The sequence below is a fragment of the Periplaneta americana genome, chromosome 13 (genome assembly GCF_040183065.1).
Source record: "Periplaneta americana isolate PAMFEO1 chromosome 13, P.americana_PAMFEO1_priV1, whole genome shotgun sequence".
In the NCBI taxonomy this organism is placed as follows: domain Eukaryota; kingdom Metazoa; phylum Arthropoda; class Insecta; order Blattodea; family Blattidae; genus Periplaneta; species Periplaneta americana.
In genome coordinates, this window is record NC_091129.1 from 37,368,424 (window position 1) to 37,392,372 (window position 23,949).

At 36.8% G+C, this 23,949-nt stretch overlaps 1 protein-coding gene across 1 annotated transcript in view; it reads right to left on the reverse strand.

Moving 5' to 3' along the window:
- Positions 1–868: 868 nt before the first annotated feature.
- Positions 869–23,949, reverse strand: part of LOC138711801 (alpha-tocopherol transfer protein-like) — a 43,997-nt gene continuing 20,916 nt past the window's right edge. Inside the window, exons 5-7 of the mRNA XM_069843043.1 lie at positions 9,834–9,944; positions 7,523–7,628; positions 869–1,252 (exon numbers count right to left, since the gene is read on the reverse strand). Of these exons, the coding sequence (XP_069699144.1) occupies positions 1,101–1,252; positions 7,523–7,628; positions 9,834–9,944 (369 nt within the window). The 3' untranslated portion in view covers positions 869–1,100. The remainder of the gene's footprint in view (positions 1,253–7,522; positions 7,629–9,833; positions 9,945–23,949) is intronic.

Consider the following 23,949-nt stretch of genomic DNA (forward strand, 5'->3'; position numbering starts at 1 on the left):
TCAAATCAATAAATGTGGCATGCTTAATAATTAAGACTATACATTTTTTGATAAGCAAGAAGACGGACCCATTTAACCTATAGTCACCTAATTTAATTGCTTATCGGTCTATACCACCTTTTCAAAATGAAAATATCTAGATATGTTTTCCGGAAAATGCTTAATCTCTGTACGGTGTTTTGAATTTGAAAACAAAATAGGATGATAGGAGTATGACTGCATTAATTTTAAGATCAGAATCTTTAGATTGTAAGTAACCGAAAAGTCAAATATAATTTTGGTATTTGAATAATGGTTCAGCAAGAAAAATTAAATAAATAAATAAATAAATAAATAAATAAATAAATAAATAAATAAATAAATAAATAAAAAATAATTTCTCTCTGAAGTTTGAATCCCATTTATGGTAAAACTACTGTGTATTGAGATATGTGAGTGGAAAGATAGCAACGCGAAGTACAACCGGGGGGGGGGGAAACTTTACCGTTTCTTCGAAAAACGCTTCACTTTCGTAATAACATAAAAAAATTAACTGATTAAAAATTCATTTACAGTGTGACGGAAATTTAATCAGTTAATTTTGTACGTTATTACACAATTTAAACGTTTTTCGAAGAAATAGCAAAGGATTTTTTTTGCCTTCTTCTCCGCATTGATATCTTACCACTCATACGTATCAATACCCAATTGGTTTATCATAAATGAGTCAAACTTCAGACACAAATAATTATTTTTTCGACTAAACCGTTATTCAAATACCAAAATGACATTTTACATTTAGTTGCTTAAAACTTAAAGATTCTGTTCTTAAAATGAAAGCAGTTATACCCCTTTCAAACTAGATATAAACAAATTAATTATTACCATAACATGTTTTAAATATCAAATATTTATTACTTTAAAATTAAATTAATACAGAACAAATTTTAATATTAACAAAATTTTACTACTCTGAACTCTTTGTAACCTTTCAATCATCCAATTTTGATCTCTACTTATTTCCTTTCCATGTTTATGAAAAAGCACCGAATTCATCTGACAAAGTTGTCTTCATTTTCGACCCCTGGATCACACCTTCCTTGACACATGATCCCCGTCCTTTAGTCAATGTCCAGTTCCTTAAATGAGTCTTCGAACCCAAACAAGTCGCTGCTGATAGCTTTTCCTCCTAAGCGCTTCTTCTCATCAGACTTGACGTTTTCGTGTTGCAGGAACCAGTCTTGGTAAGTTTCGAGTTTCTTCAGCCATGGGTCTGTAACAACACCAGGTCAGTTTTAATAGCAAGAATAAAAAAAAAAAAACAATATTAATTGTATGAGTACATCGTGGAGTACATAACAGTTGCGGCGTAGCATTGGACATACTGTAGACATGGGTGTTATTTTGAATTCATTATTTTTACTAAAGTCTGTGTGATGAATCTTGTCTCACTGTGAAAAGAGAGAGAAAGGAGATATGTCTTACCTCGTCTGTGTTGTTATTGCGATGGAGGGGGGGGGGAGTGAAGCGATGCCAGTGGCGGAAGAGACTAGTTGATACATTCTGTAGCGCAAAATAAAGTAATAAAATATCTCTCTCCGTACAGTATAGTTCCGTCACTGAGCTTGTCTTTCAAGAAACTGAGTTCCGGTAGCCTGTACAATAAGAAGATTTTTGAAAGGAAACCTGAAAATTTACAACCCTCCTATAATCTCCACCCTCATTTGAAGGGACTTGGTTTTATTGCTACTGAGCCAAGATAAACTTCACCAGGTATAGCCATACCCGTACGCTGCGCTGCCCTTGTTATAAATAAACATAATTGACTTAAATATGTTATATTTTCAAATACAACTTTGTTATTACTTAGCGAAAAATTATTGTACTCGTGAATTGTTTTCAAAATTGTATTTAAAACTATGAATATTATTATGTAGAACTACATTTGTATATAGATCTTTTGTTAAATTATTAACTTTTGTACATTTGTGAACTATATCAATAAATCTATCTATCTAAAAGAATGAGCGACATGTACTTAAATTTAATGTTATTTGAAGGAACTATGAATAGGTCTATAACTTTTATTATCATGTAATACTTTCTGGAGTTGTTCAACCAGTTCTATTTTTAAGCTTGATATAGACCAAACAGGGAATTGATCAGCGTCTGAACTGAGAGCTGGAAGAGAACTTTCAATTAATGATAAGTCTGTTGTTCAACTTTAAATGTTGGCATATAATTGAGGGTTTCACAACCAGAGTGGACCAAGTCCGTCTGGAATAGTTCTGAGATATTGAGTCTTAAAGTTCCTGGCTCACGCTTAGCAACATTCATCTTCCATAGGAAATGCTGCCTTATGTGGAGTAACAAATGAGTTATGGACTTTGTTTATTATGCCAATGAATAAATCTAAGTTTTCTTCATCCGAAATTATATTAAGCCACAAACTGACCACTGATGGACTTGGTCCACTCTGGTTGTGAGCCCCTCAATTGTCTTCCTGTATTTCTTTTCTTCTTATTTAGAATAAGATGCTGTACTGTCTTATTATATTATTTAAAAATATGTTTACAACGTATAAACTCCGATATGTAAGTTTTACATTGGTTGTGGTGGCTCTTGAATCTCAGGAAAAACATTTCCAGCAGAGCAACATAATCCAGTTGGCTCATTAGCCTATTGATTCCATTGCATTTATTGTATATTTTATCCTTCTTATCTATTTGAATTCCATTCGAATGAGCACAATCAATATTTGTATCGTAATGGAATGCTAATATCCTATTACTGCGTACTGACTCTCGACCACGCTCTCTAGTTCTAGGAATAAACTGTCTTTGTTAGTTAGTTTTCTTAGAACGTTCAGCGCTGTTTTCTCTTTCTCGACCCTAGCAAGTTCGAACTCAGATATTGGAAAGTCGCTCAAAGTGTTCGATGCCAGTCTCTTGGTCGAGCCACTGAAATGTATGCATTGTTATTTCGTAAACGATTCTCCTTTTGTTCCTCACTCTTATTAAGTCTCCGAATTTTGTTTTGTTTTGAGGCAGAAGTGTTTTTAGATAACTGAGAATTTTGTTTAATTGATATTTTGAAGTATGCGAAAAGCAATACTTAACGTTAACGTATAGAACCTTTTACAGAGAAATTATTAATGTCGAACTTATACTTATTCGATAAAATGAACGAAGCACAAATCAAATTGAGAGCCCCATACATACTACCGCGCCTTGAGTAGACAGCGAAGCCTGGATACTGTCTGGCATGATTCTCTGTACAGCAATGCACAACGGCGCAGTGTTACCTACACAATACATAGAACAACCTACAATATGGGACACATTATTTATTACTCTCCAACGTGCACTACATAATAAGGTGAAACTTAATATTCTACCACACAACAATAGGTAAAAAGTACTCAATTAATTGAAAAAAAAAAACTTGAAAATTATAACAAACCACACCAGAGACACGATGTAATCAATGAGTAGTTATTATACTTATTAAGTAAGAGTTCTATTATAGAGCACAACACTGCATATTGGATAATTAGCAAAATAACGTGTTAAGCACGACTTGTAGCTTGTGGGCCATCATCCCAAACCCCGATCTCCACCCTTCTGAGCGCGACTCCTTATTTACTCGGTTATTTATGGCCTAATGTTGTAAATATAAGCAATTAACAATAGGTCACTCAGTGACAATAACCTCATACAATGCCAGATGATACAATGGCGTAATTATATAATTAAATAATTAAAATATAAACTTTTTGTCCATGGAGTATCCGTTTTTGGTATAAAGAACAACTTATAACATATTTCTTATCTGAAATTATATTTCAATAACTGAAATGTGATTTTGATCCAGGAAGCATTCATTCGGTGCAAGGATAATTCCTTCAACACGTTTCTTAATTGCTATTGTATCAAAAGAATTGAAATACTATCATTTAGATCAAAGAGCATCCGGTTTTGGTGCAAGGACAATTCATTTAACAGAGTTCTAAATTAGTTTTGAATATATTCTTTAATATATCTCCCAAAACCAATGTCAATATAACATGTTTATTTATATTTTTTTGTTTTCCATTTCAATTTATTTTTACCGGCACAGGCCGTTTTCCCAAAGGTTTTTTCTTTGTTTTCCTTTTTTTCTGTTTTCCTTTTTCTTAACTAATACGAACACAACACCCATATCCAAGACGGGACTCGAACTCACAACCCTTCGGTGATATTGTGGTACAACTTTGAACTCGTCTTAATGTGTGTAATCAATGTAACATGAATAAAGTATGTAGTGCTATTTGAAAAATTGATAACGTCACGTGTATCTTGTACCATAATGTATTTACATGCACCAAATCTCCACACTCATGTTAGTCCCTCCTTCTAACATAACGCTCAAAAACAAAAATTCCAATACCTATTCAAAAAAAAAGTTATAATAGGCACACAAGATAAATGGGACACTTTTTGTACAGGTAGAGAAGTTAAAGAATATTCGATGTTGATAATAATACATAGAGAACAAATATAATTAATAAAAACTGGTATTTTAATAAGCTTCATGCCCACCTCTGTGGAGTAACAGTTAGGATGTCTTATCGTGAAACGAGCGTACCGGGTTGAAATCCTGATTGGGACAAGTTTGGATGTTTTCCCTCAACCCAATAAGAGCAAAAGTTGGGTGAATTTCGGTGTTCGAACTTGGACTCATTTCGCTAGCATTATCACCACCTTATTAAGACTGCTATATAACCATAACAGTTGAAAAAGTGTCGTAAAGCAAGCAACTTAAATAAAAATATATGCTTCATCATTATCATTATCACCATTACGATCACGTCTTCACCTTCTTTACTTCCAAATTTACAGTGATGTGATGTGTCCAGGTTCCTTGTTTGATTTAAGGTATAGGTACACCTTTACATACAAAACATTTTGTTTTGCATAATTTTGCTCTGTAAAATTGTTATACAATTGAGAATGGTACCAAAAAGAAAATGAAGTCAACAGATCCCTTGAAATTATGTTTAAATAGTTTATAAAAATTATTTTGTTCATAATTTTGACATACAACTTGAAACATGATAGCTCATGCAGTTTTTAAGATAGAGCCACAGTTTCTTCACTGTTTTATAGCTATTCTTTAGTACCTGACATATAGCTATTTTTTATTTAAATTTTCATTAATTAAATATTACCATCTATGTAACTTATACTAATACTTTACGTTGCATAAATCATGTAAAAAGTCAATAGATAATTTTTAACTATATTAATGTTATTTTACTCATTGTCAGGCACTAGGGGACATTTCAAGCTTCAAAATGATACCAATATCTTCTTGGTATCACCATATTTGGCTGAGATATCATGTTTAAAAGAATTAAATAGTCTAAAATTACTATTTGCAGGAAATGAGCCACAAACTTTCAGAGCCTAGAAGATTCTATCATCGTATGTCACCCCTTATGCAGTTTCATGTCGGTCCAGTTTCAGCTTCTTTCTGTCTCTCAAATACCTTCTCCTTCTTTTACTTCAGGTGTTGAATGTTTTTTTTTTTTTGCATTTTTGTCCTTATTTTCCATTGATGCAACAAATCCTGCGATGGTGTTTGTCCCAGGGTTTATGCCCATCCTCCTCAGAATTTTAATTTATACTTTTGGACTCTTATTAAAATGACGTACAACGTCACTGACACACAAATTTACAGTTTTATGACTAACAGTAAAAGATTATAAATTACTTCATTATGTAAAAACGTGTTTTCAAACTAATGACCATGCCCTGATATCTATGCATCTATTTTGGGACTAGAAAGAAATTTATTTTACAAGCAATGTTGGACGAGGTGATTGACAGCTACGAGTATCACTCCAAAAGTAATACACAATATTTATTTAAAAATTACATTTTTATCCTACAGCTTTGCTATTTTCATAGAATGTAGATACATCCTTCAGGAACAATATGTCACTTTTCCACATAATCCCCGCACCTTTCAACTGCCTTACGCCACCTTGGAATTAGGGCCTGTATACCTCCAAGATAAAAGTCTGGACCAACACGTCTGAGACACTCTTCAGTGGCATGCACGAGGGAGTCATCATCTTCAAACCTCGTTCCTTCAGTTTACCAAAGAGATGGTAATCGCATGGTGCTAGATCAGGACTGTAAAGCGGATGTTTCAGTATTGTCCATCCAAGTTTTCTGATCTGGTCTGTGGTCTTGTGACTGACATGTTGCCATGCGTTGTTGTGCAATAACAGAACATTCTGCTTCTCCCGATGTGGTCGAACACGACTCAGTCAAGCTTGAAGTTTCTTGAGAGTTGTCACATATGCATCAGAATTAATGGTGGTTCCGTGTGGCATGATATCCACAAGCAAGAGTCCTTCTGAATCGAAAAACATAGTAGCCATAAGATTTCCTGTCAAAGGCGCAGTTTTGAATTTCTTTTCTTCAGTGAATTTGCATGATACCACTCCATTGTCTGCCTCTTTATTTCCGACCAAAATCGTGGAGCCATGTTTCATCTCCTGTCACAATTCTTGCAAGAAATTCATTTCCGCTATTCTCATACTGGTCAAAAAGTTCGCTGCACACTGTTTTTCTGGTTTCTTTGTGGGATTCTGTTAACACCCTCAGAACCCACCTGGCACAAAGCTTTTTAAACCCCAATGTTTCAATACTCTGCACACAATTGCTTCTTCTATTCAAACTTGGAATGACAATTTTTCACTATTACGCGTTTGTCAGCCACAGCCATGTTGTTAAAGCGCTGCACGTTGACACGTCTTCGTGCAGTGCAGGGTCTTCCATTGCAAGGAGTATCCCGAATATTGGCGTGGCCTCTTTCACAAGATAATCTGTTTACCCACCGGCTAACCGTACTATGATCGACAGCTGCATCTCCATGCACCATTTTTCAACCTCCTGTGAATGTTTCCCACTGTCTCGTTCTCACAGCACTGTAACTCGATAACAGCACGTTGCTTCTGACGAATGTCAAGTACAACAGACAACTTGAAGAAGTGCCATCATGGCGCCACTCACGGGAACGACTTATATTGAATATGAATACAAGGGGGAAGGATGTATCTATGACCTCCATAAATTGTAAAGGTCTATAAAAAATACATTTAAAATAATGTTGTGCATTACTTTTGGAGTGGTCTTCGTAGAAGTGACCGTGGCTGATGGCGCAGAATTTTGGAAAATGGGACTTATCTGAAAAACCATAAGGCATAAATCGAAAATTCTTATATCAAATTAAAGGGGAGAAAATTCTCTATTAAAATACAGTTATATTTTGAAAATTCTAATTTTTCATCATTTTTTGCGTTTTGTGGGTGTACATATACCTTAATGTTTGAGGTTTTCTTAATTGTTGGGATTTTTATAAAATTAATTTGCACTGTTTCATATTATTGTTGAGAATAAATTATAGCTTATCTGTGAAAAGAATAACTGAAAGAGTGTTAAGCTGAAGTGACAGACACAGGGTATGAGAATTTGAGAGTGTGCAATCTTACTCCAGTTGTCAATAATAGAGCCTCCGCATCCTCCCATTTCTGTAGGAAGACTCTCCTTTGGGACTTGCTTGTGAAGCTCGGTGAGGTCTGTTCCATGGACATGTACCTGAAACATGAGACAGTTGTGTTTTACATAAAGAAATGGTACATCAAAGTGAGAAGCGACTAAACGTAAAGAAGCTCAAAATGTATCATATCATATCGTATTATATAATAGCAAGTCTTCTAATAATGGAAATTATATGCTTAGTTTGAAATGTAGGGTAGGAAAATATGATGGATAAGTGGTTGGACACTCGGAGAAGAAAGAATAAATTTAATAACAGTGGAAAAAGACTAATGTACTGTTGAAAGAAACGTGAATGTGTAGTGACTAATACTCTATTGTAGCATTGAAATGTATAAAATAAATTTTACTTAGGAGGAACTTGGTAGAAATCCAAAATCTATAATAAGTTTATTAAGAGGAGAGGAAGATAAAATTTGAACTTTTTCTTAATAAATTGATGCACAAATTTATATCATTACTGCAACTAAAATTCAAGATTAGATAAAAAGTAAGTTCGAAACCATATTTATAATACAGGATGCAGTGATGCATTAAAATGAATATATCTCAGCCATATTAAAAGATAAGATCAAACTTTTCTCCTAAAGGGACGTTCTGTAAAATGTCTTTACGATAATTTTTGTATTAGTTTTCAAAATTTTAAAATGAAGAGTTACATTTTAAGAATGAATTTTAGTTGTAGTATTATAGAAATATGGGGAAATTGTTTTTAAAATGCTACAAAGTTATAAATTTATATAACGGAGGAAAGTTTTGTAAGAACGTCAACAATTTGTGTGTCAAATATCATGGTTGTATAGTTAATAGTTCCGAAGATAATATATACCATTTTATATAAAATAAAGGAAAAAAATTGCAGTTAGCCTACTGGAAATTGCAAAGTTTAGTGTAATTTGAAAACCGTGTGCACCAGAGTTTTAACATTACGTCACAGCAGCCAACAAGGCCATAAATGAGTGTTAAATTTTAATACACACCTAATGTGATAGGTTGTTAGCACTTCGCTCATCCCCAAGCCGGAGGACGACCCCTTATCGACGGTTCGCGACTGCTTATAAAATATAATCGCATCTACCCCCATACGTGGAGACCGTCGCTTCTATCCGCAACCAGAGAACGCGCTATGCCATGATGATAGGGATACATGAACAATGGAGTAATAATAATAATAATAATAATAATAATAATAATAATAATAATAATAATAATGGATTTTTCCGAAGTTTCCCCTCAACCCATTAAGAGTAAATGCTGGATCCTGGACTAATTTCGCCGAAATTTTCACCTTTATGTCACTCAGACGCTAGAAAATCACATCGGTTAGTAAAGAGTCGTAAAATAACTCATTAAATATAGTGAGTTTAAAATACACACGTGTTTATTTACATGTAATTCTAAGAGTTAAACAATTACAATCTAGTGTTAATTAAGACAAATTGGGTAAAGAAAGGTTAACATAATGAAATAAATTAATACAGTTAATTAAATGTTTTACAAAAGTGATATTTTAACAAAATCGTATTCTAAAGATGAAAAGCAGTCTTTCTGGGAATCAGGTTTTGAAAATAGTAAATGTTTGATAGCGCTTTATGTTATGCACACTAAAATACTCTATTTTCATTATTACACTATTATAAAGAATGAAGCCTTACATTGATGAAACATTGTTTGCACCATTGTAGAAAATATACAAAATAAGTAGGAATAGTGTTATGAAATAAAATGTCTTGCATTGCAATGCAGAATACTACATATAATCTTAACATTTTAAATAATGTTGATCAATGTAGGCCTGCAGTCTTTGTAATAGTATAAATACTGTATTCTAGTGTATATAGTCTAAATAATTTAAATTGTAAATATTGTGTAATAGTTAAAGCGATCCATGTTTGTTCCACCTAACTTTACCAGAAGAATGTCGCGTGGGCAGTCAATCAAGTACTTCCTCTGCAAGATACACACGTGTCGTCAACTACCGTAAAAGCTCCCTTGATACTTGATCTATTATAAAGTACATCCCTTAGAGCAGGGCTGGGCACCGAGGGCGAATCCAAACTCTAAAACGGAGACGCTTAATATTAATCCGTCATGGCATCAACGCTGTGCGGTATTCGGCGGGTAATAAAGGAGTTGAGGAGAAGTCATATGATTCCCCGTGAGAGAGAAGAAATCGCTCTTGGTGCCCAGCCCTGCTCTAAAGTCATAATGTCAAACGTCAAAGAAGTGTTGTAATTCATGTACCCTTGCCGCAAGCTTAGAAGACAGGACAGATTTGATTAACTCCACGAGAACTCCAGCAAAGGGCGGTGTGTTGATGATGTGGAACGCCTTCAGCCGCGTACTGAATGCTTTCTGAAAAATAAAAATGTAAATAAGTTATATTATGAACCACTAACTACTCCTTTTATAGGGAAAAAGAATACAATAGTTTCTGATACGTTCCATATCTTTAGAGGTAAAATGAGCCAAGGTTGAGCCAAGCTTGACTCAAATTTTATGAGCTATTTCAAATGACATGTGAAGCAGACAGAGTGACGAGAATCAGTAAACTGCGCCATTAGGTGTCATAACTACATGGATTGTGTAACTTCGCCCTATTAATTAATTTATGTATTTGTTTATCTCTTTATCTAGTTATAATTTTTTATTTATCTATTTATTTTGTCGTGCGCCAGTCTCCGCTGAGTTCCCTCTGCTGAATGCTGTGGTCACAGGTATAGAGAGGGGAAACGGGAATGACGGGACAAGATGGGCCGAAGCTTATTGGGGTGATAATGGAACGATGTTAGGCAATTGTAGTGCGCCGGTCTCCGCTGATGTCCCTCTGCTGAATGCTGTAGTCGCAGGTTTTGAAAGGGGAAACGGGAGTGACAAGACAAGCTAGGCCGACGTGTGTTTGTGGGGATGATGTTGCGATGTTGAAAGGAAAAACTGCTTACAGATACAGATATTTATTTCAATAATTAGTTCCTCTACTCTGTCTTGGGGAGGGGAAACGGGAGTGTCGTTAAAAACTCTCTAATATTGAAATATATGTTCCTGTGCCTCTGATTGAGACTAGTTGGAGAGCTGACGGAGCTAGGACGGGAGATATAAGAAGTTAGGGGTAACGGGAGTATCTAGAAAGAGGTGAAACTAAACTTGCTCGAAAAAAGGGGCGACTAGGGCGAGTTAGAGGGAGTCTCGAACTAAGGACCTTCACCTATCGAGCTCGCAAACTTGGCCCGCGACTCCGATCGATGAAGAGATGGGATGCAATTATCGAGCTCGCCATGGTGGAAGAATATTGGTGAGGCGGTGCGCAGGTATCGTCCCCTCTCACTTGCACAGATGACGTCACCCTGGGACCAAGATCCAGCCTTGCCTTCAGTAAAGCATTACATTGAGGCGGTTCTGATCATAATTATGTTACTCGAAGGCATCGTTGATGAAAATAAATATTTGTTACGGGACATTATAATTATGAACAATGATAATATGCAGACGATACAGCAATAACTCTGTGCACTGAAGGTAAAAAATGAATTAATGGACAACCGCAAAAAAAAAAAAGCAGTGAATTACGAACAAGTATTGAACTCTCTTTTAATTTTGATAATTATTATATTACAGCTGTGAATAGTACCACGTTTCTTGGAATTTTGTCGACAACACTTTAAAATGGTAGGCCTATGTTCATATTTATTTTACCTTTTATGGGGAAATGCTATTAATATTACTAGAGCCTTTATTGCTTAGAAACAAGCTATTAGAACGATTTTATTATTAAAAGTACTGAATCTTGTCAATCTTCTTCTTCTTCTTTTTTTTTTTTAAGGAATACAAAATATTAGATTGTTGTATACTTATATGTATAGCCTATGCTGTTTAAGCGTAATGAAACTGAATATATAATAAAATATTAGATTGTCATGATTCTAATACACGTAATGCAGAACTATAATAACAGAACGTCACAGATTAAAGCAATATAAAACGTCTTCTGATTATTGTTTAATAAGTTAATTTCTAGGGAGTCGGCCATGGCAATGACGGTGATCTGAACTGATTTCGTATCTGTATACTGAATTAAGTTCAATTAATAATCGACAGTGACTTCAGTTTTGTGTTAATATAGAGCAGTGGTTCCCAACCTTTTTTGACTGACGACACACTTTACTGAACGCCTACGATATCGCTACACACATTTGTTTTTATTAATAACAATATAATAATAACAACCAGTGCTTTTCTTCTGGAGGAAAAGGTGATGTAACTCTGTGTAGAATATTTTATAGCGGACAGGGAAATGATTACTGTTCACTGCACAGGAATTTTGTCGTCCTTAACTTCCTTTACGCCCAATTAAGACTGTCAAGGTCTAAGCGAAATTGAAAGAAAAATTATATTGAAAACATAGTTATTCACACATATTTCGGTTCAATGATGAAAAATGTAACAGAAATATGCCCGAACGCCGTTCCAGCGCGTTCCGCCAGAGAAAAGCACTGAAAACAACCCCTATGTAGTGTCGGATATCCAGTGTTGTAGACAGGTCGATGTTAATACGCAATAAAAATAATAAAAAACAAGCAGCAACTTGATTAGCATTAGAAAAAAACAAAAATGTGTCAAAAATTTCAACCTATCTATGCTGGATGTCCGATAAAAGATTTTTATGATCGTTTTTTGAAAACTCACCTATTTAAATTAATGTGAAGTCTGCGCTTGGTAGGTTGCAAAGTGTTTCTCTATTCGTGGCCTTATGGTTGACAGGACAGCACGTAAATAATCATCACGTAAGTCTGTTCCTTTGTTTATATTTCACTATTTTCATGGTAGAAAATGTTGATTCACACAATTATGACGTTGAAAACAGCAGTTCTGTGTGTATTTTTAGTTTATTCAGCACCGTCGAGAAAACATTTCCGCATATAAGGCACTTGGGATTTTGTTTATATTCATCTTCACGGTACGTAAAACCATATTGCAAATATTAATCACTCTATTTACGAAACGCAGTACGTTTTTATAAACCCTGGAGGGAAATTTCGCTCACATTATTTGAATTAGCACTGCTGTCAACTAACCCAGAACTTGATTCAGATTGTTTTTTCACATTAAAAATTTGCCCATGATAAAATCTAAATAAAACGCCTTTGATAAAATAGTCGCACTGTCACGCGCTCACACGTACCGTATAGCTATACTAAAAGTGACCAATTTTTCTGACGATTATAAACTCTTGTTTTTATTAGTGGGGAGAGTAAACGAATTACTAAGGCGTTCACTTCCATTCGAATTATCGCCAGGCAGAAAAATTAAACTGTGCATTGTTGCAGGTCTTCACGTTTCATTGGCAAAGTCTGTCTCTAATAAAATGTACCATATCAGAGACTTCGTTATAAATAAAAAATGCATTGTAAAGAGACTTTCTGGATGGCATTAAATTTATTTTTCAATTCCAAAATTTCGCGACACACTCCATGGCTTTTAAGGAACACGGAGGTTCATTGCCGCCTTCACATAAGCCCGCCATTGGTCCCTATCCTGAGCAAGAACCCCTGATATAGAGAGTTCAATTACTTTTCAGTGTTTGCGTGTGTTCAATTTTCAATAAATGGTTCATTATGGCGTACGTTTGGATGTAGTGCGGACATTAGCAGTGCACACGCAAATAATTATTTTTACTTGTTAGAAACATTACATTATTGATATAAATTTTTGCATGACAGTAAAGTTTTACTTACATGATTATTCGTATTATTGGCAGTAATATTTTGTATATTGACAGTGATTTTGGTTTCAGAATATGAATGGACACAAATGTTAAAATTTCGGACCGTATTGGTTGAATAGGGTGTCTCTAAATAAATGAAATGAAACTAATTTTCAAAAGATAGTTAGCCAATGAGACATATTACAATATAAATTAATAATAATAATAATAGTAATAATAATAATAATAATAATAATAATAATAATAATAATAATAATAATAAATTTGTATTAACAAAAGCGGCACTAAATAAGGGTTCGATAGATCGGCCTACTAATCAATTCACAAAGAACAATCATTATAAACAATTATGTGAAATTTGAAAGAAAAAAGAAACATTAAGATAAATGATAAGTAAACATAGGAAATCATCCTTAACAGTTGCATTCGAAAAGTCATTTTCTCTGGTTATTGTATAACCAACATAAATTTTGAAAAACTTATGGACCCAGAAATAATCAATAAAAATATAAAAATAATAAGTGTCAATAAAAATAGTGATATTAATGTAAATAATAATAATAATAATAATAATAATAATAATAATATTAATAACAACAATAATAATATGATTTTTAAGGAACTCGGAGGTTCATTGCCGCCCTCATGTAAGCCCGCCATTGGTCCCTATCCTGAGCAATATTAATCCAGTGTGTACTATCAAATCCATTTTGATATTATCCTCCCATCTAAGTCTCGGCCTCCCCAAAGGCTTTTTTCCCTCCGGCCTCCCAACTAACACTCTATATGCATTTCTAAAATAATAATAATAATAATAATAATAATAATAATAATAATAATGGTAATGGTAATGGTAGTAGTAATAATAATATTAATAATAATTGTAATGGTAATAATAATAACTTAATAATAATTATTATTATTATTTCCACATCAATAATATTTAATATATTTGTAAATGCGTACATTCAAATGTTTCTACTGTCATGAGAAAGACTTTAACAAGTATTTTACTTTCATGAAGTTATTGTAATGTCAGAACAAACTTTCTTGTTTTAAAAATCGTAATTTAGCGTCTTATAAATGGAACTTATCCGCCCTTCGACAGTGATCCACGAGCTCGCTAGTCGCTACGTCTTTGTCCTTCGGAAATCCGTAGTTTCTTATGTTGGTTCATTTCGTTTTCTTCGAGTGGCTGTTGTAGCCATACATATCACAGCCCGGCATTCTGTTGCATATTTCTTTCACATAGATTAAAAAAATTGGCGCAATCTTTGTCACCATAACTAAGTTTAAAGCGACTGCTGTGCTTGATTCCCAGCTCTGACCTCCCAGTGTGACGTCACATGCGCGGACCCGACGCATTTGTGTCAACGATCCGCCACACCAGTATTCTTCCACCATGCGAGCTCGCTAAACTTGGCCTAGCGACTCCGACCATTGCACGGGGTTTGAAGGAAGGACTAGGGTTGAGCAAGCCGGGGTGAATGTGGGAAGAGAAGGTGAGAGAGCGAAACGCTTAGAGGAGAAGAGAAGTAGTTAGTTTGAAGATGAAAGGCCCACTGGCTGTAGCTTTTTTTTTTTGGGGGGGGGGGATTAATTGAAGTGAATTTTTATGGCAGGCAGAGTAACTATCTCATTCCCCCATGTTTTAAATTGCTTCCAGTGCACTTCATTAGAACCAGGTACCCAGCTTCGAAGCCGTTAGCCCTGTGAACTTACAGTATAATTATTTTCCCCTATTATCATAATACAGGTTTGTTATCCAAGAAATTAGCAAGTTCTTTGTGATAGTATAAGAGAAAGAGTGGGGGAAGGGAAGTGGTCCGTGGCCCGTTTCTTTTAGGGCTCATCCCGACATTTGTCTTATTACTCAAGGGAAACAACGGAAAAATCTTGAGCAGGATGAGGTGTCGTGCTGACGACAAGCCAATTGCTACAATGGGGTCATGAATATGTTGTGGTGGGAGGTTGACTGGCTGTAGCAAAATCGAAAAACTCGAAAAATCGAAAGAGAATTGGGAGGACAAATTTAAAAGGTACGCAAATCGCGTCCTTGCAAGGGGTTGGGGGCTGTACAGAACTAAATATGTGAGCTCCAAGCCTGTTGGCCACTAGTCTCACTCCGAGTTACGCTGCTCCACTGAAGGAAGTCTAGAAAATTTTGAAGGGGAAGCCGTAATTGGACGTAACTTCTTAGGTAGCACATACGCGAAGGGGACGGAGGTATGATCAAGTGATCACGGGACGGGGCGAGGCGAGGAGGAGATGGCTGGTGTTTGCCGGTAGGATGGCAAGACGCTGTCATGTGTTGTTCGATGACAAGGCATGTGAAGGCCGTCGGAAGAAGCACCGTGAAATCTAAATCTGCAATTTGAGAGGTCCCTGTCCTTTCAAATTGCGACTAATTGAGTGACCTCGTACATTTAATAGACATTTATAGGTTCTGAACTAGGGCATACGTCATTTACAAGAAAAGGGGAATATATATGGGGAAGGGCATATAGGTCCGTGGCCCATTTCATATAGGACTCATCCCGACATTTATCTTACGCCTTACGAAAACCACGGAATACCTTAGGCAGGATGAGTTTTTCTTTTTTTTAACCTTGGGGATTTAGTGAAGTGAATTTTTAATGCCAGCCAGAGTAATTATCTCATGCCCCCATGTTTTAGATTGCTACCAGTGCACTTCATTAGAACTAGGTACCCAGCTTCGAAGCCGTTAGCCCTGTGAACTTACAATATATTTATGTTCCCCTATTATCATAAATCAAGGTTGTTATCTAAGAAATTGGCAAGTTCTTTGTGATAGTAGAAGAGAAAGAGTGGGGGAAGGGAAGTGGTCCGTGGCCCATTTCTTTTAGGGCTCATCCCGACATTTGCCTTATTGCTCAAGGGAAACCACGGAAAAACCTAGAGCAGGATGATATGTCATGCTGACGACAAGCCAATTGGCTATAGTGGGGTCGGAATATGTTCAGGTGGGAGGTTTTGGTTTAATCATTATTCAAAGTACAAATACATTAAAGGTACATAAAAAAAAAGTGGGCAGGATGAGTTTGTTCGAAACGAGCTTATAAAGGCTGGCTCCCCCACCAATCACGTGACTAGTGACGTCACATTGGTGCGGACCAATGGGGAGAAGGCAGTTCCCCCACTTAACGATCCGTGTCTCGCCTGAATGCCCTCTTGTGGATTTTAAAGTAAACCCCTTGTGTGGGCTACACTGGCTGCATCGGTAGGGTGGGGGATGCAATGTTGACGAGGTCATTAGGAGTAAAGTCTTTCTGCTACCTGGGTGGTCAAACCGTTCTCTCCTTACTTAACAAGGGTGGGAGAGTAGAAGGCAGGGGGAGATGACCATCTGCTCTCTAAGATTTGCCATGTGGCGGGCGAAACCGTGGTGGGTATATATATTTTCCCACCACGGGCGAAACTAGAGAATATAGAAAAAGTCGAGGCTGGCTCGCACGGAGCATAATGAATGAATCACAACAATTTATTTATGTGTTTATCTCTTTATCTAGTTATATATATATATATATTTATCTATTTATTTATTTATTTGTTTATATCTTTATCTAGTTTTATATTTTTCTAATTTATTTATTTATTTATTTATTTATTTATTTCTACTTGCAGAGTTAGGCCATAAAGCTTTCTCTTCCACTCAACCAGTATAAGAATAATAGCAAATATAAAAATGGCAGAAATACAGGAACAATATACAATTAATAATACTAATAGTAATAAAGTAATAATAATAACAATAATAATGATAATACCAATAATAATAGTAATAATAACAATAAAATGAAAAGAAGTTTAGATACATCTAATTCTAAGAATGAAACAATTATAGTAATGTGAATCAAAGTAATTGTTAAAATAATAAAGCTTCCCTGGGGCTGTTTACAGAAAGAAAACACAATTTCATGGAAGGATTTATTGGAACAGACAGCAATTGTTGAGCTATTTTTCAATATATTCCACACCAGAAATGAGAAAATTGTCATAATTTAGGATCAATAGAGAGGTGCAGACGGCTGTCACACATTGGTTCCGACCCCAGGCGGCACACTTCTACGACATAGGGATACAAAAGTTAATTCCATGGTATGACAAATGTCTCGATTTCGATTGGGAATATCTTGAAAAAAAACCTCAACAGTTGCTCTATCTGTTCTAATAAATGAATACCTCCTTGGGAAAAAGGTTGGATGTAACATGTTGCCCGAGTGCTACATCCAACCTTATTCCACGAAGGTACTCAGATCTTTTCATGAAATTGTGTTTTCTTTTTGTAAATGGCCCCAGGGAAGCTTACTTTCTGGACGGCCATCGTAATTACGCTCAAGTGGCCAAAATTTCTATAAGCACTTGTTTTGACATTATTAACATTGTGGAAGAAAAAAAAATTAACATTTTTATCTGCCTCCATCAGAACGTTTGCTTGTAAGCTGTCTAGCTGACAGCCGGGTTTGGAATTAGTAAATGTCTTGTCAGCCCCTTAAGGTATGAGGAGGGAGGTTTAATGACGAGAAATTATTGAACTGTGAATGAGTGATGAGTGTTACGATGAGGCATACTCAATGTACCGGTGATCTGAGATCGAGTATTTAGGTTATGGTTGGAGCATAAATACATAAGACGAGACGACAAGATAATGATTCGAAGAATGGTGAAATATAATCTGTCGTCAGACATTGCACACGTATCTTATACACATATTAAGGACACGTAATTTGTTCGAGAGTTCGGTGTTATAAATCAGTGAACAACACGTCACAATAGTCAAAGTGCGGCATTACTAGTGTTTGAACCAATGTATGATTCAGTGGCGCGGGAAAGAAATGCTTTAACGGACTTAACGAGTGAATAGACGAGCAGATTTTTTTACAAGTGTGCTTACTTGATAATTCCAACTTAATTCGTTATCAAAATATATTCCTAGATTTTTCACGATAGGTGAGTAAGGAATTTTAATATTATTAAGCGTAACGGCCGGAATTTGACTACCGTTCAAAGTGTTCAGCAGTCTTTTGGCTCCGATGATTATGGGTCTTAGTCTAATTCCGAGTCTACTGTCCCATGTAGGGACTGAAATGAGATCGCAGTTTAATTTGTGAATAGAATCATTTGATTTATCACATCGGAATGGTACAGTTTCCCTAGAAAAGAATGAGACGATTGAATATTCCTAAGTCTCAGATGTAAGACACTGCGCATGATCGGAGTTACTTAAATTCAGGCTATTTGGTTTGTTACTAGCATTGTTCCGAAATTCACTTCAAGAACTGCAAAACATATGGTAATATGACGTAAATAATAGATAAATATATACATAAATCGTGTAGTTCAATCGACATTGGACCTTCAAGACCAGATCGACACTCCGCACAGAAAGCAAAGCTTTCATGTCGCTTCAATAGGTCAGACGCTAAGATTTCTGCGTGTTATGTAGAAGGCTGGGAGTTCGATTCCTAGTCTACACAACTATTTTTTTTGTCTAAATAACGTTTAAATAAAGTTTTACAAAGTCCTGAGTTTAAGTGTTTAATGATCGCAAACAATACAAAATGACAAATTGTAATATTATAAACGTTAATCTAATGAACGAATTTACACCATATTAACAACTAACAATTAGAATGAAATTAAAAAAAAATATTCCTACGCCACACAGACAAACTTTTCCAAAGGTTTAGAGTCCTTAGGCCTATGCCATTTGTTGAGTAATTATTACAATATTTTATTAGTAGCTTTCCGATGTGTGTAAGAAATGCACTTGCACAAAACAATTTTTGTTAAAAGTGTAGCTTTGGACTATTTCATTCTCACCCTTTCAGTTGATTTTAACTATTTTATCTACGTGTTTGCAATAGTGTTTAATTTAATGTGCATTCAATTTTATTCATGTTATGATTGAATGAAAAAGCACTGTTGCGGTTATTAACTAATTAGATATATTAATACTAATTATTAAATGCATCTGTTAAATAACGAATTGCAGTATCTTTTGCAAAATCAATTATATTTATGTACTATATACTATAAGCCGTTAAAAAAACACGAGACGTTTCGGTTATACAGTGGAACCGACACGCTACTGTACTCGTATGAGCTACCGAGACAAGACAGTGGCATTAGCAGCAGTCCAGAATTTAGATCCCACAGCAGGCATTTTCCATTCGGTACAGAGAAGCAATGATATTTTGTGACTCGAACTATGTTGTGGAACTATGTTGTGAAATAGTGGCCTTAAGTGGCTGTCTTCTTCGTGATATTTCTTCTGCTCCTTGTCCTTGTTGTGGTCCTTGTAACAATTCTTGTTGTATTTGTCATGGTAATTATAGTGGTTTTAGTCCTTATCGTGGTTCTTTGGTATTCCTAGTCGTGAACCATATCGTAGTCTTTATTGTAATCCTTGTCGTGGTGCTTTCCGTTGTCCATGTCGTCATCATTATCGTAATAATTGTTGTTTTTCTCGTGATTCTTATCGTCATCTTGTTGCGTTTGTTGTAGTCCTAATCATGGTCATTGTTGTCTTTGTCGTGGTTCTAATCGTGGCCTTGGTGCTTGTCGTAATGCTTGTCACGGTCCTGATTGTTATCCGTATCGTGATGCATATCTTGATCCTTACTGCGGTCGTTGTTATTCTTGTCTTTGTGTTCGTCCGCTTCGTGGTCCTATAATGGACGTTGTTTCTTTCTCGTAATACTTGTCGTGGTCATTATTGTTGTCCAAGCCATGGTGTCTTATTGCGATCATTGTCGTGGTGCATGTTATGGTCCATGTCATGATATTTATTGTGGTCCTCGTCCTTATCGAGGTCCTTATAGTGATTCTTGATCTCTATGCCATGGTCTTTATCGTAGTCACTGCTGTCTCTGTTGCGGTTATTCTCTGCTTTGTTGGGGTCCTTATCACAGTACTTGTTTCCATTGTAATGGCCTTTTTCGATCTTGTTTTTGTCATGGTCCCTATCGTGGCGTTGGTCCTTATCGTGGTCCATGTCGTGATACTTATAGTTGTCTCTGTCTTTGTCCATTTCGCGTCCTTATATTTGACCTAGTTGTCTCTAGCATGGTCATTACCGTTATAATGGGTGAGCTTGTCATTTTTATCATGAACATTGTTGTCTTTGTTGTCCTAGTTGTCATTGTAATGGTCATTATCATTGTATTTGTTTTTGTCACGGTTCTTTTCGTGGTCCATATCGCGATTATTATCGTGGTTCTTGTCTTCGTCCATGTGACGCTTCTTACATTGGTCCTTGTTGTTTCTGGCATAATCCTTATCGTGATCCTCTTTTTTTCTGTAATGTTTTTTATCGTGATCATTGTTGCCTTTGTCGTGATCTTTGTTGTCATTGTAACAGCCCTTATCTTACTTCTTGTCTTCGTCATGGTCTTGATACCTATCGTAGTCCTTGTCGTGATCCTGTCCACACCTGTGGAGTATAACGGTTAGCGCGTCTGGTCGGAAAAGCAGGTGGCCCGGGTTCGATTCCCTATCGGGGTAAGTTATCTGGATGAGGTCTTTTCCGGGGATTTCCCTCAACCCAATATGAGCAAATGTTGGGTAACTTTCAGCCGCGAATATTTGCAACAGTTGTTCACAATGGCGTCTCCCAGCTGTGATGCAGGCATGACAACTTCGGACGAAGTTCTGTCGTACCCGGTCGAACAACCCCGGAGCAGATCTAACGGTGTCAGGCAGCGAGAATTCATGCCAGGAGCTCCTCTTCAGTTTCACAGGTGCCTCGTACACAAGACTTTTCACATGACCCCACAAAAAAGAAATCAAATGGGGTGAGATCAGTTGAACGAGCTGGCTACGGAAGAGGACCTCCACTTTCAGAGATAGTTCACGAGCACCATGTGAAAATTGAGTTGGGGCTTCCACCATGTTGAAACCACATATGTTGCCGAACAACAGGTGGGATAAGTTCCAATAACCCGGGGAGTATGTTTCTCAAAAACACAATGTACACTGCTGCAGTTAAGCGGAGTGGAAGAAGATATGTGCCAATTAAACAACCATTGACTATGCCCCCATTGCCCACCAACTTGTTCACTGCAAACCTGTGTTGATGGCACCTTGCAACATGTAACAAGGGAATTCTCATCGACCCATATATGATTATTCCGACAATTTAGCATTCTATCTCTGGTGAAACACCCTTCATCAGTGAAAAGTACATACGCATTAAAGGGAAGATCCACCACACAGCGCTATAGTAACCATTGACTGAAAACGACTCGAGGTGCGAAGTCATCAGGAGTAAAAAGCATACATTTTCTGTGGGTGGTAGGGGTGCAGCTGCTTTCCCAATTCCCGCCCCTACCAAGTCAATGACGCGGGGTTGGATGGAAGGGATGAGTGACGTAATGCCACAATTGTCGCCCAGTTCTGCAAGCCTGCATATAATGCACTACATCTAGATATTGGTCGGGTTGCCTGCCCTTAGACTGTAATACTGTTATAATATCGCCTTCCACCTATACAGTGTGTTCCCGTGATGATGACACACACAGAGTGTTTCAAAAGTACGGGGCATCATTTCAGGTATGTATTTCCCACATGTAGACAATCAAAATAGTTCATTACAACATGTGTCCGGAAATGCTTCATTTCCGAGTTATGGCCTTCACAACATTGAAATTCACCGGAACGTTTTTCTTTCCGCAGGTCGTCGTCATTACAGAAGATGTTCAAAATGTCCACCTCCTGCTTGAATACAGACCTCACATCGATGTCTAATTGTCCTGCGAACACGATCCCAAACTCCAGGAGTATTGCGTATGTCCTCAGAACATGCCACAATTCGATTCGGAAGGGATTCCAAATCAGGCACCGGAGACGAATAAACCAATGATTTTAAATGGCCCCACAAGTAGAAATCGAGAGGGTTCAGATCAGGTGAGCGTGGAGGCCAAGCAATTGGGCCACCTCTACCTATTCATCGATCAGGAAACCTGTGATCCAAGTACCGGCGAGCCGTACGACTGAAGTCTGCAGGAGCGCCATCATGCAAGAAGTGAATGTGTTGGAGTGTCTTCTATAATATGAGGTATGGTATTTTCCAGGAAGTTTGTGTACGCCTGCCCCGTAAGTCTGTTTACAAGTACATGGGGTCCAACTAATCGATCACCAATGATACCGGCCCACATGTTGAGGGAGAACCGCACCTGGTGATGAGATGGAACAGTTGCACGTGGGTTATCATACTCCCATACATGCTGATTGTAGAAATTTGTTATGCCATCTCGTGTGAACTGTGCTTCATCTGTAAATAATACTAAGGCAGGAAAGTTCGGATTTACACCACACTGCTGCAAGAACCACTGACAGAACCTAACTCGTGCAGGGTAATCTGCTGGTGACAGGGCCTGTACACATTGCAAATGATAAGGATACAATTGATACTCTTTCAACAGTCTCCAGAGAGTCGTATGAGGAACATTGACTTGCAACGGTACCCTTCGTGTGCTGATAGAAGGAGTCATGTTCACAGCCTCCAGAATCTTCTCCTGTACTTCTGGAGTTGTAGATCTTGGTCGTCCCCTTCCCAAACCAGGAGAGTTAAATTTTCCATAGTCGCACAGACGGTAATGGAGACGTACAAATGTCTTCCGATCTGGACATTGTCGCTGTGGGTACCTCTCCTGGTACAAACGACGAGCCAGCGCAGCATTGCCGTCCGCCTTACCGTACATGAAGTGTATCTCTGCCAGCTGTTGATTTGAATACATGTCGCACAGTCTAACGCCTACACAACACTGAATGTAACCTTCGCCTCGGAATGAACTGTGAGAGTGGCGTCTTAATGTCTCCTTTGACGGCAACGACCTGCAGAAAGAAAAACGTTCCAGTGAATTTCAATGTTATGAAAGCCATAACTCGGAAATAAAGCATTTCCGGACACATGTTGTAATGAATTATTTTGATTGTCTACATGTGGGAAATACATACCTGAAATTATGCCCCGTATTTTTTAAACACCCTATATATATACTGTATAAACTGTGTGTGTATATATATATATATATATATATATATATATATATATATATATATATATATATATATATATATATATATATTTACGTCCACACCTGTGCAGTAATGGTTAGGGCGTCTGGCTACGAACCCAGGTGGCCCGGGTTTGATTCCCGGTCAGGGCAAGTTATCTGGTTGAGGTTTTTATCCGGGGTTTTCCCTCAACCCGGACCCCGGACTCATTTCACAGGCATTCAGACGCTAAATAACCTAAGGTATTGATAAAGCGTCGTAAAATAACCTAATAAAATAGAAAAAAATATGTATATAGTCGGCCTGGCTGGCGTAGTTTGTATAGCGCTGGCCTTGTATGCCGGAGGTTGCGGGTTCGATCCCGGGCCAGGCCGATGGCATTTAAGTGTGCTTAAATGCGACAGGCTCATGTCAGTAGATTTACTGGCATGTGAAAGAACTCCTGTGGAACAAAATTCAAATTCCGGTACACGGACGACGCTGATATAACTTCGGCAGTTGTGAGAGTCGTTAAATAAAACATAACATTTAACACACACACACACACACACATATATATATATATATATATATATACATACTCATACATAATTTTAT